The 14,752-nt window shown below is 54.0% G+C and overlaps 1 protein-coding gene across 1 annotated transcript; it reads left to right on the top strand.

Annotated features, from left to right (window-relative positions):
- The first annotated feature begins 738 nt into the window (after positions 1–738).
- On the top strand, positions 739–14,444 carry Rhbg (Rh family B glycoprotein). Its single transcript, XM_006976390.4, has 10 exons — positions 739–975; positions 8,631–8,817; positions 9,264–9,414; positions 9,518–9,665; positions 10,943–11,109; positions 11,387–11,524; positions 11,685–11,818; positions 12,306–12,427; positions 13,475–13,548; positions 13,688–14,444. The coding sequence occupies exons 1-10, from the start codon at positions 795–797 to the stop codon at positions 13,754–13,756; spliced, it is 1,371 nt and encodes a 456-aa protein (XP_006976452.1). The 5' UTR covers positions 739–794; the 3' UTR covers positions 13,757–14,444.
- The last annotated feature ends 308 nt before the right edge of the window (positions 14,445–14,752 follow it).

Here is a 14,752-nt window from a genome sequence, read left to right as displayed (position 1 = left end):
AGGTGTCGGCACCGACAGGCCGGTGTTCCTACCTGCTAGGGTCCTTCAGGGACTCGGCACCCAGGAGAGAGCCGCCCCTTCCATGACTCTGTGGGCTCTGCAGCCCCTCCTTTTGGAGCCACAAGCTCGGCTCAGCACTCAGGAGGTAGAGGCAGGAGCTTCTGAGTGTGGGGCCCTCTGGTTTACCTCTACAGCCAGGCAAAGGTCGTTCTCAGAAGGGTCCGATTCCTTTCTGTTAGCCAGGACCCCAGTGGACAGCTCAGTGGGAAGGGACTCCTTCCCAGATATCCACGCCCCCCCCCCCAGGGAATGCCGATTGAGGTGGGACAGCAAGAGACCCCCCTGCTGAGGCTCAGGTGGCTGGTTAGTCCTCCAAGCCCGGGGAGAGCTCTATCTACCTCCATTCTCCAGCTGTGCTTTTCAGTCGCGGAAAGGTCAACTAGCTCTTACTTTTCCCATCTCTTGTCCTAACTTTGGAGGAACCAGCTAGGACTTTGAAGGGACGCTAGTGTCTTGGATGCTCCTCTCTAATGCGGGGTTTGAGAAGGCGAGACCCCTTTCTCCTCCCACCACTGTTCTGGCAGCTGGGGCACAGTTGTGGAAGCTCACACATCACGGGCCATGGGAAACAGGACCTGACCTGCGGGGCTAGTCCTTGCCAGCCTCAAATTGAGGGGTGGGGCTCCCCCGGGAGCAGCGCGGCCTCCGGGGGGGCGGGGCCTCACTTCTGCAGCTGCAGGAGTAGGCTAGGCTGGCACAGCCCTGTTGGAGCCCGGGACAGCACAACCGCGTCCATGGCCCGCACTCCTCGCCGCCACCGGCGCCTGGTCCTGCCGCTGCTGTGCCTGCTCTCCCAGGGCGCCACCGCCCTCCTCTTTGCGATCTTTGTCCGCTACAACCACGAAACAGACGCTGCCCTGTGGCATTGGGGCAACAACAGTAACGTGGACAACGAGTTTTACTTTCGCTACCCAAGTGAGTGAGGGTCAGGGCGTGGGAAGCAGAGACTCCAACCTCCTACCCCGGTCCCGGTGTGTTGGGAAGGGCGCTTGAATGAGGTGGGTACGCCTCCCACCGAGATGCCAGCCAAGGCTTTAAAACAGCACCCTGTCCCTAGCGTCCGTCCTGTTGCAGGCACTGCTGGGCATGGTCCGTGCACTACCTCAGGCTGAGGAAAGGTAAGGCTCAGCAGGGTCACACAGTGTGAACCAGTGTCTTGTCTCACCTTCCACTGGGGCTAATTCGGCTTTGTCTAGGAGTCCAGCTTGACCACGGGAAAGAGACTCCCGCTGGGATTGACAGGTAGGGTGCTAGAGGAGATAATGGAGAGAGAGGTGTGAAACTCCCGAAAGTTCGGACATCTAAGGTCGGTTTGGGCACGGAGGGTCAGAGTGAGACAACACTGGACCTGCTCTCCAGATCCAAGGCCGGCATGAAGCGGGTTAGGGGGATGCTCGGCAGGGCATTTTGTCCTCTCACAGTCTAAGGTGGCTGTGGTGTGCCTTTTATCACCCACCACGGGTCCAACAGTGAGGATGGGGCTTAGACATCATAAACTCCTCGACCAATGGCCGTTTGCCTCCTGACAGGTTCCAGATGGGGAGTTAACCCGCAGATGGAGACAGGGCATCTCCCTCAAGTCTGTAACTGAGGCTCTGGGTATCTGGAACCAAGCATACTATCTTCCCGCTAGTGCCCAAGTCGACCTTCTTTAATCCCAGTGAGATAGGGCAACAGGAAGAAGCTGGGTGTGGTGGCTCCCGCTTGTAATCTCAGCACTCAGGTGTGGAGGCAAGGAGGATCTGGAGTTCAGGGCTAGCCTTGGCTACACAGTGAGTTTGAGACCAGCCTGGGCTGCACAAAATCCTGCCTGAACAAAACAAAAAGGAACTCCAGGCAGGTTCCTATATGCTTTTAATCCCAGCACTAGAGAGGGAGAGGCAGGTGGATATCTGAGTTCAGGGTTAGCCTAGTCTACAGAGTGAGTTCCAGGACAGCTAGGACTAAACAGAGAAACCCTGTCTGGGAAAAAAAAAAAAACAAAAAAAAAAAACAAAAAAGGAAAAATAAAAATGTCTCAGTTTGAAGGACATTCAAATAAGGCCTGGGGTGTGAGAGGCCCCCCATAAAGCAACAAGACTATTACCACCCACTTTCTACATAAAAAGGTGAGGTGGCAGGCTGTCCCCAACTCCCCCTGTCCTGGCTCTAGCTCTGGGGACATAGAGGGTTGGGGGAGACTTTGGATTGTGGCAGGAAACACCAGATCCCTAACCAACCACAGTACCCCCTTTTCCACAGTTTATTTCCAGCTGTGGCAGGGAATTAGCAATCAGACCTCGCAGCTGGGATCAAAACCAAGGCCCTAAAACTGGCCATAGACCGTTGGCCTTAACTGTCAGTGGAGGCTGGGAGCTGGGGGGACATGGGCCAGAGAAGTGAGGGAGGTGAGCTTTGGTTCCCAGCCTAAGCTGGCCAGGAACAGCTTCAGTTAGGGCCTCCAACCCTACCTGTTTGTTCCAAAGCCCTGCACGAATCCTGCCTCTTACATCTACAGTAGTGCTGGACTCTCCACCCTGAGAGCAGCAAGAAGGACCAAGGTAGAGTCACCGCCTGTCTGCCCTGGGGTCAATTTCTGTGGACTTTGACCCTGCTATTTGGGGAAAGCTAGGCAGGAGGCAGATGTGAGTTTCCTAAAGCCTGGACTTTGATGAGCCGGGGCCTCACCTGTCCTGTGTCCAGAGGAAAGGGTCAAGGCCAGAGGGCGGGTGGAAACCACCCTTTGATTCGGAAGATGAAAGGATTCTATGGTGAGTGGAGACAGGTCAAGGCTGCAGGCATACACACTCTAAGAGGCTGTCTGTAGATGGCAGCCATCTCCCCCAGACAGGACAGGATGGGCCCTCAGATTCTATGGTCTACTTCTCCCAGATCTGATGTGGGCAGAGAGCCAGGAAGGTCACTCACCTACCCAAGATCACATGGCAAGTTACAAAGAGTGAGCCTGCGACGTGGCTTCTTGAGTCCCCATCTAGAAACTCCTGCCACACTCACAGCACCCGGCTTACCTTATCTTTTAGGTAGGGTCTAACAATGTAGCCCAGGCTAGTCTCAGACTTACCAGCTTCCTGCCTCAGTTTCCCAAGGACTGAGGAATACAGGTGTGAACAGCTGTGCCCTGCCTACAAAGCACTTATTCTACAAAGCAAGTGATTTGGGGTAAAAGGGGAAAGAGCCACAGAGCAGACTAGTGAAAGGAGGTTCTGAAAGACTAAGGAAGTCCTCCTTCAGATGGGGGTGGGGGTGGGGCTGACTCACGGTGGGGACTTGTCCTAGACAGAATCAGCGCCATTTTAGGGGGGATGGATGGAGGTTGGACTATGGCCTGCTCTGGGAGGCTTCAACCTCTGTTTGGAAGCCGGGGAGGAAGAGGTGTATGACTGCAGGCCAGAAGAGGGCACCAGATCTCATTACAGATGGTTGTGAGCCACCATGTGGTTGCTGGGAATTGAACCCAGGGTCTCTGAAGAGCAGTCGGTGCTCTTAACCACTGAGCCATCTCTCCAGTCCCCTCCTCATTCTTTATATCTGCCTTTTCCAGAGGAGGCACCTGAGGCTTAGAGAGGCCTGGGGTCATGTGTCCAAGGTCATGGGGTTGGCTGCATTGGATGTTGAAATGGCCGCCCTAACCATGGCCTTGCCCTGTTAGGGGGAAGCTGGGGAGGGAAAGCTGGCAGTGTGGCCCCAGAGGGCTGTATTTGTTTTGTCCTGTACCTTTTTTTTTTTTTTTTTTTTTTTTTTGAGACAGGTCGTCATATAGCTCAGGCTGATCTCAAACTCATTATGTAGTCAGGTCTGGCCTTGATCTCCTCATCTTCTTGCCTCCACCCCTGGCATGGTGGAATTACAAGTGTGTGCCACCGTGCCTGGCTGGGATTGAGTTTTCAGTGCAAACAGTGGCATTTAAAACAAGCTCAGAGCAGTTGGGAGTTCCTGCATGAACAGTCTTTGAAGCGTGCCACCCAGCCCCCTGTGGTTTCTTGCTGTCCTTGAACAAGAACAGAAAGAATTCCTCTTCCATGTTTGAACAAGGCAAAAAGGCAGTCAGAGAAGTCTGAAAGACTGTAGGCTAGCCGAGCGTGGTGACGCACACCTTCAATCCCAGCACTTGGGAGGCAGAGGTAGGTGGAGCTCTGTGGTTTGAGGCCAGCCTGGGCTACAGAGTGAGTTCCAGGGCAGCCAGAGCTACATAGTGAGACTCTGTCTTGGGAAAAAAAAAAGACTGTAGCTCCTGCTGAGTTCCAAGTGTGCCTCTCCTTTCTGACGTATGTATGACCTGGGTGACCCTGAGGAGGCAATATTGGAGGTGGTGGTGCATTGGGAGTGGAGACCAGAGGCCTCTTGGCGGATACTTCCTGAGCTCCAGGGCTCCAGACCCCCAACTGAAGCGGCACAAGCTTCAGCTTCTCTCAGGGCTCCTGTCTGCACCCCAAAGTCCAGCAGCAGCTTTCAGCTTGCTGTGCCTCTTGAGATCAAACAACACAGAACATGGGCTTGAGAATCTGCTTCTTCCTATGAGAAATTCAAGGTCATCTATGATAAAAAAAAATGTACACAAGTTGAATATCATTATGAAAATCCTTGGAGCCAGAAGTGTTTTGGTCGGGGGAGTGTTTACATATACATAATGAAATATCTTGAGGATGGAACTCAAGTCTAGACAAGCAATCCACAGATGTCCCACACACACCCTATACAAACAGCCTGAAGGTGCTTTCGTGCAGTGTGTTTAGTGAGCCTGCATTTTGAGTAAAGCCCATTGGATGAGGCCCTGTGTGGGTGTGGAATATTCCACTATGGCATCACACTGACGCTTGAAGACTTCTTGACTCTGGAGCATTTGGGGTTACCAGTTTGGATAGTGAACTCGCAGAAGGAAAAACAAGCAGAAAAATGAAGCCCACATCTGAAGTGAGAATCGTGAGAGCGTAGACGCGTAAGAGCGGTACTACGGCTCCCAGCTCCCACGTGGCCAAGGAACCAGGTCACTGTGAAGGAGTCTACATTCTCGCCAGAGCCAGCAGCCTCCCCTGTGCGGGCTCTGACTCTCCAGTCTGACCACCCTGGAGAGCAGGAACCGACTTCCTGGGGGTAGCTGTACTCCAGAGCCCCATCCACAAATGCTCAGCTCATCTATTGCTTGCCAATGGGAATCAGGCATCCCGGGGGGAAGTGACATTTCTCAGCCCGAGAGCAGTTTCTCATGTGGAGTATGAAAGGAGGGAGGACTTAGTGTAACGTTCCTTGTCTCCAGACATTTACAGAAAGGGAACGCGCACAGGCTTTCTACTGGTGGGTTTTGTATTTGCTTGTTCATGATTATTTATTTACTTATTTATTTAGAGACAGTCTCATTATGTAGCCATGGCTGTCCTGAAACTAACTATGTAGACCAGGCTGGACTTGAACTCAGAGAGATCAGCAGGCCTCTGCCTCCCAAGTGCTGGGATTAAAGGTATGTACCGCCACACCTGGCCATGGTCATAATTTTTTGAGACGGGCTCTTCCTCCCTAGGCTGACCTTGAACTTGGGGCAAACCTCCTTCAGCACATCTCAAGTGTCCATCATGCCCAACCACTCACCTTGCTTGTAGAAGGCTCTCTTGTTTCTGTGGTTGTGCTGCTGCTGCTGCTGGCCAGCTGGACCAAGCTTCTGGACGATTCTACTTTCCATCTCACTGTAGGAGTGCCGGGATTATAGATGTAGCTACCATACCCAGACTTTTACATGGGTTCTGGGCTCATCAGGCTTGCTTGTGTGGCTAATGCTTTTGCCTGCTGTCCATCTCCCAGCTCCCTTAACGCTGGTTCTATAGCTAATTACTCAACAACTTATTTGTATAAATCTTATTTTCAGTATTACTATGTTATACTGTTACTGCAGTATTATTATGCAGAAAGCAAAGAGAAAAGGCCCCAAGTCTTCTTGTCCAGAAGCTCCACAATATGCTCAACAGTTCAAGGAAAACTGGCCATGTGTGGTCCCATGCAGTTGAGGCAGGAAGTCCAGAGTCTGAGGTCGGTGGGACTACATGGTGTGACCCTGTGACCTCAACAGAGCAAGTGTGATGTATAACATAAAAAATCCAATATATAGAAAGAAACAATCTGAAAGGCAGTCCCCACTCCTGAGGAAGCCTGCATGACACCCTGGTCCAGGGGCTGCCGTTGCACTGAGCTGTACACACAGCGGTCCACCCTCTCCCTTCAATTCCGTTGGGGGTGAGGTTAGTCCCTGTTAACAATTCAATGTCATCTCCTAAGTTACTTTTAGTTTATTCTCAAGATAGGGAAGTATAGACTTTGAAAGATGAGAGACGGAAGTTAGACACCAAGAAGGGCTTCCTAGGCAGTGGTGGCGTACGCCTTTAATCCCAGCACTAGGGTTTAAAGTGCTGGTGGATCTCTGTGAGTTCAAGACCAACCTGGGCTACAGAGTGAGTTCCAGGAAAGGTGCAAAGCTACACAGAGAAACACTGTCTTGAAAAAACAAAAACCAAACCAAAACAAAACAAAAACAAAAACAAAAAAAGCCAAAAACAAAAAAGAAAAAAAAGAGGGCCTTCCTGTGGCTGGGGAGATGCTCAGTAGGTAAAGTGTTGGCTGCACAAGCATTAGGACCCGAGTTCAGATCCTCAGCACACAAGCAGGAGTCAGGGATTGCGGTGCTCATTCATGACCCCAGCACCGAGGGCCCAGAGGGACAGACTCCAGGGCTTGCTGGCCATCTACTCTGTCATGTGGATGAGGACCAGGATCACTGAGGTACCCTATCTCAGTACAAGGCACAGCACGGTGGAGGAAAACACATCTCCCTCTATACACACATGCACACGTGTGTGAGAGCACACACGGCTACATAAGAACATGCATACATTGTACGAGGGAGAGAGGAGAGTGGAAAACACCCGTCATCTGCCTCTGCCCTCTTACACACATGCACACATGTGCGCGCACACCCACATACGTGAGACCGTGTGCACACTGCACACAGGGAGGGGGACTTTTCAGAAGAAGGAAGACGAATCTTGTGTGTAGAGGAGACAGGGCTGCAGCAGCAGAGAGAACTGACTGAGTTTCCTACTCAGGCGAGCAAATGGGTCAGGGAGAAGGGGAGCCAGTGCTACTGCGGGAGTCTGGTTCCTCCTTGGAGCAGGGACGGCAAGGACGGCCTGGCCCTGCTGCTCCAGGTCGGATGCTTTGTGCCAGCTGCTGGGGCCGTGTGTGTGTGTGTGTGTGTGTGTGTGTGTGTGTGTGTGTGTGTGTGTGTGTGTGTGTGCTAAGCCTAGGCATGTTTTTATTAACATTTTTCCTTCATTTTACATAATGACCACAGTTTCCCCTCCATTCTCTCCTCCCGTTCCCTCCCACAATTCTCATCTGCCCCCTTCCCACCCACCCGCTCCTCCTCTATCTCCATTCAGAAAGGGCAGGCCTCTCTCTCATGGGCTTAAACAAAGCATGGCACATCAAGTTGAGGTAGTATGGAGCTCCTCCCCTTGTATAAAGGCTGAGCGAGGTCATCCAGCATGGGGAACAGGTTCCCAAAAGCCAGCTAAGCACCAGGGACAGGTCCTGATCTCACTGCGAGGAGCCTTACACACACACCAAGCTACACAACTGTCACACACATGCAGAGAGCCTAGGTCGGTCCCATGCCGGCTCCCTAACTGTTGGTCCAGAGTCCATGTGCTCCCACGAGCTCAGGTCAGCTGTCTCTGTGGACTCCTCTGTCCTGACCTTGACTCCCCCAGCTTGTACAGTAGTCCCTCTTCCCTTTCTTCAGGAGGACTCCCGGAGCTCGGCCCAGTGCTTGGCTGTGGATCTCTGCATCTGCATCCATCAGTTACTGGACAAAGGCTCCGTGATGACAATTAGGGTATTCACCTATCTGATTACAGGAGAAGGCCAGTTCGGGCCTCTCCACTACTGCTAGGAGTCTTAGCTGGGGTCATCCTAGTGGATTCCTGGCACCAGGGTTCTCCCTCGCCCTCCACCTGCCCTCAAACCACATCCTGCACGGAGCCCATCCAACCTCAAGTTTCCATCTCCCCATCTCCTCCCACACTTTCTCCCATTTTACCCAGGAGATCTCTTCTATTTCCCCTTCCCAGGGGAATCCATGCATCCCTCTTTAGGCCCTTTTTGTTATCTAGCCTCTCTGGGACTGTGGATTGTAGGTTGGTTATCCTGTACTTTACTCCTGATATCCACTTATGAGTGAGTACATACCATGTTTCTCTTTCTGGGTCTGGATTACCTCACTCAGAATTATTTTTTCTAGTTCCGTCCATTTGCCTGCAAATTTCATGGGGTCATTGTTTTTTTACAGCTGAGTAGTACTCCATTGTGTAAATGTACCACATTTTCCTTATCCATTCTTTGGTTGAGGGGCATCTAGGTTGTTTCTATAAGCCTGGGGATTTTACAGGCACGGTGCGGCTTTAAGGCAGTCCTGATTGGAGGAGCCAGGCACTGGCGGGGTATCTGTTGGTTGGTGGGTGTGCCCGGAGCAGACCTCATGACATTACCTCTCCTCCCCTTCCTTCCCCTCCCCTGCGCACCCACAGGCTTCCAGGATGTGCATGCCATGATCTTCGTCGGCTTTGGCTTCCTCATGGTTTTCCTGCAGCGGTATGGCTTCAGCAGCGTGGGGTTCACCTTCCTCGTGGCCGCCTTCACCCTCCAGTGGGCCACACTGGCCCAAGGCTTCCTCCACTCCTTCCACGATGGCCACATCCACGTTGGCGTGGAGAGGTGGGCAACAGTGAGCCCCTGGCTCCCTCAAAGGCCCCGTTCCCCAAAGGGTGCCTGCTCAAGCCCTGATCTTCAAGTCTGCTCACTGACCCCTGCTTTGCTTTGCCCCATAGCCACCTCCTGTGGGCCACTGTCCCTTCTCAGTGTCTGACCTGTGTGACCCTCGTTCACATACCCCTCCCATTAGACCTCTGTCATACGAGCTCCTGGGAGGACCGGCCAGTGAAGAATGGCTCCTCCTACCCCTGCTTCTTCAACCTAGAGTTGGCCCTCACTTCCCAGGGGCCCCTCCCTCCTCTCCAAGGGTGGTGGCACCTCTCTGGCGCCCAAGGAGAGGTGCTCTAGTGCTCTGTCTCCTCACTCCGCCCTGCACGCCCCACGTGCCCCTCTGCCACTTTGGAACCACTGTGCTACCCGTCCACTTCTCCCATCCCGTGTGACTGCAGCCTGATCAACGCTGACTTCTGTGCGGGCGCCGTGCTCATCTCCTTCGGGGCTGTCCTGGGCAAGACTGGGCCAGCCCAGCTGCTGCTGATGGCCCTATTGGAGACAGTGCTGTTCAGCGTCAACGAGTTTATACTGCTCAGTCTCCTGGGGGTAAGTCTGGCCAGGAGTGGGTGAGACCTGGGTGTCGGTCCTGCTCTGAAAGAGGAAGAGTGGGCGGGGGCAGGGGCTGCCTCACGACCTCTGTCGCCCCCAGGTGAGAGACGCTGGAGGGTCCATGACCATTCACACGTTTGGGGCCTACTTCGGGCTGTTCCTCTCGCGGGTCCTCTACAGATCCCAGCTGGAGAAGAGCAGGCAACGCCAGAGCTCTGTCTACCATTCTGACCTCTTTGCCATGATTGGTGAGGCCTGCTGAGGTGACGTGGTGTGGACTGCAGAGCGCCATGCCTGGGGAAGGTCTCCTGGCACTGCCAGCCATCCCTGGGGTCCTTCCTACTTGTTTTCTGAGGGGCCTGAAATCTATGCTCATCATCACCCCTAACTCAGTGCCGGGATACACAGAAGCCCACACCAGGCCCTGGGGCTTTTCAAGTTTACCTCAGTCCTGCTTGAAAGCTTCCTGGGCTATGCAGCCCACATGTGTGGAGCCAGACCCTTCATCCCACTGCCCAGCCCTTTTTCCTTCTATGCCCCTGCCAGTCCCGGTCACCTGTGCTTGAGCTGGCCTCCTAGCCTAAGAACCCCACCTCCCCACAGCCCAAGAAGCCCTGCACTGCCAGGCAGGGAAGGACAGGCCCTTGATCACCCCAGGGGGCAGTAGGGCCTGTTTCCTCTAGGTCCCCGCCTTTGGTGGCTCTGTCCTCTCTGTCCTCACAGCCTGCCATCTGGAGTCCGTGTTTCGTCTGGGGTGTTGAATCCGGCCTTCAGTGCCTGCTCTTGCATAGCAGGGCTGACTTGGTTTGCTCGCCCACTTTAGGGCACCGTGAAACCACGGAGCCCTCCTTGTCCTTAGCAACCCTTCCCATATGAGGTCTCCAGGTGAAGTGGACGGGGAAAGGGAGGGAGGGGCCAGGTGGTCTGTGCCTTCTCTACCCTGAAGCCTGAGAACTGGGCACAGGACCCTGAGAAGGTCCTCATCTTGAGGCAGCATTGGGACTTTGAGCCCAAGGGAAGGATACAGGTCACACACACAGGCTCCTGCCTTGCTGGCCCACCCTGCAAAGTCCCTGCTCTTCCTCCCGCTCTGAGATTAGTCTGTAAGACTTAAAGCAGGGCCGGGTGGTGGTGGCGGCGGCGCACGCCTTTGATCCCAGCACTCCAGAGGCAGAGGCAGGTGGACCTCTGAGTTGGAGGCCAGCCTGGTCTAGAGAGGGAGTTCCAGGACAGCCAGAGCTACATGGAGAAACTCTGTGTGTGTGTGTGTGTGTGTGTGTGTATTAGTGCTGTTCCACTGAGCCTCACCCAGGCCCTTGCTGAGCAGTTATGCCTAGTGGGGCCATGAAGCAGGCATTTATAGGCATCATCCCCTCAACTCTCGCCGTAGGAAGATTTTTTTTTCCTAGCAATTCCAGGAATCAGTGAGCAAACAGGCTGCATAATAACTTACCTGCCTTGCAGCGCCCCCTGGTGACAGGGGCCACTCACTACTAGATGCTCACTGTGGCTACCCACGGTTTAGGGACCGTCTTCCTGTGGATTTTCTGGCCCAGCTTCAACTCTGCGCCCACGGAGCTGGGGGATGGGCAGCATCGGACGGCCCTCAACACATACTACTCACTCACGGCAAGCACCCTCAGCACCTTCGCCTTGTCAGCCCTCGTCAGTGGGGATGGCCGACTGGACATGGTATGGCCAAGCAGACGGGCAGCCTGGCAAAGGGAAGAGATGGCTAAGGTCTCGGGAGCAAGCACTGAGCCTCCATCTCTACGCAGGGGGGTGGGTTAGAGTGAGGGGGCAGGACAGGAAAGCTGGAGAGCCAGCGGCTAGACAACAGAGGGACTTTAGAAGCAGCAGATGCCACGGCGATGGGTGGGGGCGGAGTGTGTGTGTGTGTGTGTGTGTGTGTGTGTGTGTGTGTGTGTGATGATCTGAGAAGATACCTTGCCCTTTTTTGTCCCCTTAGGTCCACATCCAAAATGCAGCATTGGCTGGAGGGGTTGTGGTGGGGACATCGAGCGAAATGATGCTGACACCCTTCGGAGCTATGGCAGCCGGCTTCCTGGCTGGGACTGTCTCCACGTTGGGGTACAAGTTCTTTACGGTATGGTTGCTTCTCAGGATCTGGAAAAAAAAAGCACGTGAGGGAGGGAGCCTGCAGCAGGGACCCGGGATTCCCAGTGGCCCTTCTGCCATTTCCCCACCAGGTCCTGGGGAGGGGGTAGGTGGATCGCCCATGCCTGACTATCCAACTTGTCCTCCAGCCTGTCCTTGAATCCAAATTCAAAGTGCAAGACACGTGTGGTGTCCACAACCTCCATGGGATGCCGGGGGTACTGGGGGCCCTCCTGGGAGTCCTGGTGGCTTGGCTGGCCACCCACGAAGCTTATGGAGATGGGTGAGTCTGCTCTAGCCTCTCTAGAATGACCTGACCCCCCTTCTTCTCTGGGAGTCAAGACAAAAAAAATCCCTGTCTGTTCTCACACACCCATTTGGCCATTCTCCCACCGTATGGTGAGGGCTGAGGACCTGCCCAGGCCTGGCCTCCTCCTGGTCAGTGCAGTGGGTGATCATGAAGGAAACCATTTCAAGAGCACTGAGCATTCCTTCAGGATCAGTAAGAGATAATGACCCCTGGGATCTACATTTCACACTGTGAGCTGGGGGTAGGCAGGCAAAAGGGACCTTGGACAGGGTTCTGAAAGGTATGTGGGATTGGCCAGCTTAGGAAGGGAGATAAAAGTGAGGCCTGGCTGAACAAAGGCCTGGGTCTGAGACAGTGGGGAATCCCTGGACACCCTTTGGCTGCCCACACATGAATGCCACAGTGACCAGCCCTGACTGCCTGTTCCATCCCCGTCTTTCCCTGTCTGGTCGCCTTTCAGCCTGCAGAGTGTATTTCCGCTCGTAGCCACCGGCCAGCGCAGCGCCACATCTCAGGCCGTGTATCAGCTCTTTGGAATGTTTGTCACACTGGGGTTTGCCTCTATGGGTGGCAGCCTTGGAGGTGAGTGGCTTTAGCTGGGCAGGGTGGTGGGTGAAAGCCCCAAGGACGGGTGCCCAGGGGGAAGAGCATGGCCTCCAGTGAGGAGGTGCTGGTGGGAGACTGCTCCCTCGGGAAGGAAGGAAGGAAGGAGGGAGGGAGGGAGGGAGGGAGGGAGGGAGGGAGGGAAGGAAGGAAGGAAGGAAGGAAGGAAGGAAGGAAGGAAGGAAGGAAGGAAGGAAGGCTGGTCCCTGGGTTATGGGGTCTGACTTTCCTGTGCTGCTCCCATGTGCCACAAGAGGGCAGTCCAACCCCAGCTGCTGGGAAGGGACCAGTTCAGCCTCCTGCTCTGAGCAGTTGCAGACAGAAGGAGGGCTGGGCTACCGTGGACCAGAGCACAAAGCCTTCGGCAGAAGCTGTCTGCTCACTGGTCCTAGGTCAGGAAGTCCCTCTGATACCTGGCTTTAAGAACAAAACCTGAGCCAGGCAGTGATGGCGCACGCCTTTAATCCCAGCACTCAGGAGGCAGAGGTAGGTGGATCTCTGTGAGTTCAAGGCCAGCCTGGTCTACAGAGTGAGTTCCTGGACAGCCAGAGCTACACAGAGAAACCCTGTCTCAAAAAAAAAAAAACAAAACAAATAAACAAACAACAACAACAAAAATGAACAAACCCTGATGCAACATCCTTACCCTCCCACACATACCGCCATCCTGAAAATGTCATTCCCTAGGGTCTAGTCCCCAGGTCACATTTCATGCAGTAAACATCCCCTGGGTCCCTCCCACGTGGGGAGCCACAAAAAGATCAACAGCTATGCTTCCTGATAGAATCACAATATGACTGCCAACATGAACACATTCCTTCATTTCTACCAGCTGGCTTCTATGTGGGTAATTCGGGGGAAGCCACCTTGCAGGGCTATACCTTCTCAGAACGGTGGCACTCAGCAGCTCTTGGCATAGGCTTGGGTCTGCCTCGTCTCAAGCTTATCTACCCGTGCTCCTAGGTGGCAACCTCCCCCTTGGGTAGGGACAGGGGAATCTTACATCTCCTTCCCTGTGGTGACCAGGGTTCCTGCTGAGGCTGCCCTTCCTGGATTCCCCTCCAGACTCCCAATGCTTCGAAGACCAGGTTTACTGGGAGGTGAGACATGGGTGTTGGACCCCCTATGGTCTTCTCTGATGCCTTGCCTGACCTCTGGGCTACCGCTTGCCTCTTCCCTTGTTTGTGGGCTCCTTCATTAAGTCCCCTGGAACTTCCTTCACCTCTCCCTGCCCTGCAGGTACCCGGAGAGCAGGAGGCTGAGGCCCAGAGACCTCTGAGGGCCGAGGAGCCAGACACCCAGGCCTAATGGCTGCCAGCATGACGCTGTCCTTGGAGAAGACAATAGCTCCTGCCAAGAGGTCCTTCTCAGCCCTTGTTACTGTTTGGAAGGAAGTCTAGAGCCAGAAGGGGCATAGCATCCCTAGGCAGATTCACATTAGTTTGCACCTGTGGCCAGAACAGGCCAAAGCCAGCCCTAGGTGACTGCTGCCCCACCGGCCAGTATTACCCTGTCCAGTGACACCTGAACAGGCCCACTCTGGGTGGGAAGCTGGGCGATAAACAACACCATCACCAAGGGCTTCTGTTTGTGCCTCTTTCCTTTAACTCCTGAGGCCAAAATCTTGTGGCAGTCAACGATCTCAGTGCTGCCGGCCGGTGGTGGCGCACGCCTTTAATCTCAGCACTTGGGAGCCAGAGCTAGACAGATCTCTGTGAGTTTGAGGCCAGACTGGTCTACAGAGTGAGATACAGGACAGGCACCAAAGCTACACAGAGAAACCCTGTCTAAAAAAAAAAAAAAAAAAAATGGCTGGAGAGATGGCTCAGAGGTTAAGGGCGCTAGCTGTTCTTCCAGAGGTCCTGAGTTCAATTCCCAGCAACCACGTGGTGGCTCCAGACCACCTATAATAAGATCTGGTGCCCTCTTCTGGTGGGCAGGCACACATGCAGACAGAACACTGTGTACATAATAAATACACCTTTAAAAAAAAAAATCTCAGTTTCTGACAAAGCCTCCTCGAGTCCACAGAATTCTATCCAAGGTACCATATCCTACTGGATATATGTCCCAACTAGGTTCATCCTCTCTAGGGGGCCATTATTGTCCAGAGACTTTGTGCCTATTTTAACCAGCAAATGCTGCCCCCTAATCCTTCGTGGTCCTTCCTAACTGCTGCTGCCCTGGCCCTCAACTGGCTCCACTTCTGAGCAGAGTAGGAAAAGGCCCGAAAGGGCATCAGAAGGAGTGGCCTGCCACAAAACCTCAGCAGCCAGAGGCAGCCCTTACCTGATGCCAGTTCAC

The sequence above is a fragment of the Peromyscus maniculatus genome, chromosome 6 (assembly GCF_049852395.1).
Source record: "Peromyscus maniculatus bairdii isolate BWxNUB_F1_BW_parent chromosome 6, HU_Pman_BW_mat_3.1, whole genome shotgun sequence".
Classification (NCBI taxonomy): domain Eukaryota; kingdom Metazoa; phylum Chordata; class Mammalia; order Rodentia; family Cricetidae; genus Peromyscus; species Peromyscus maniculatus.
This window is presented reverse-complemented; position numbering and strand designations above follow the sequence as displayed.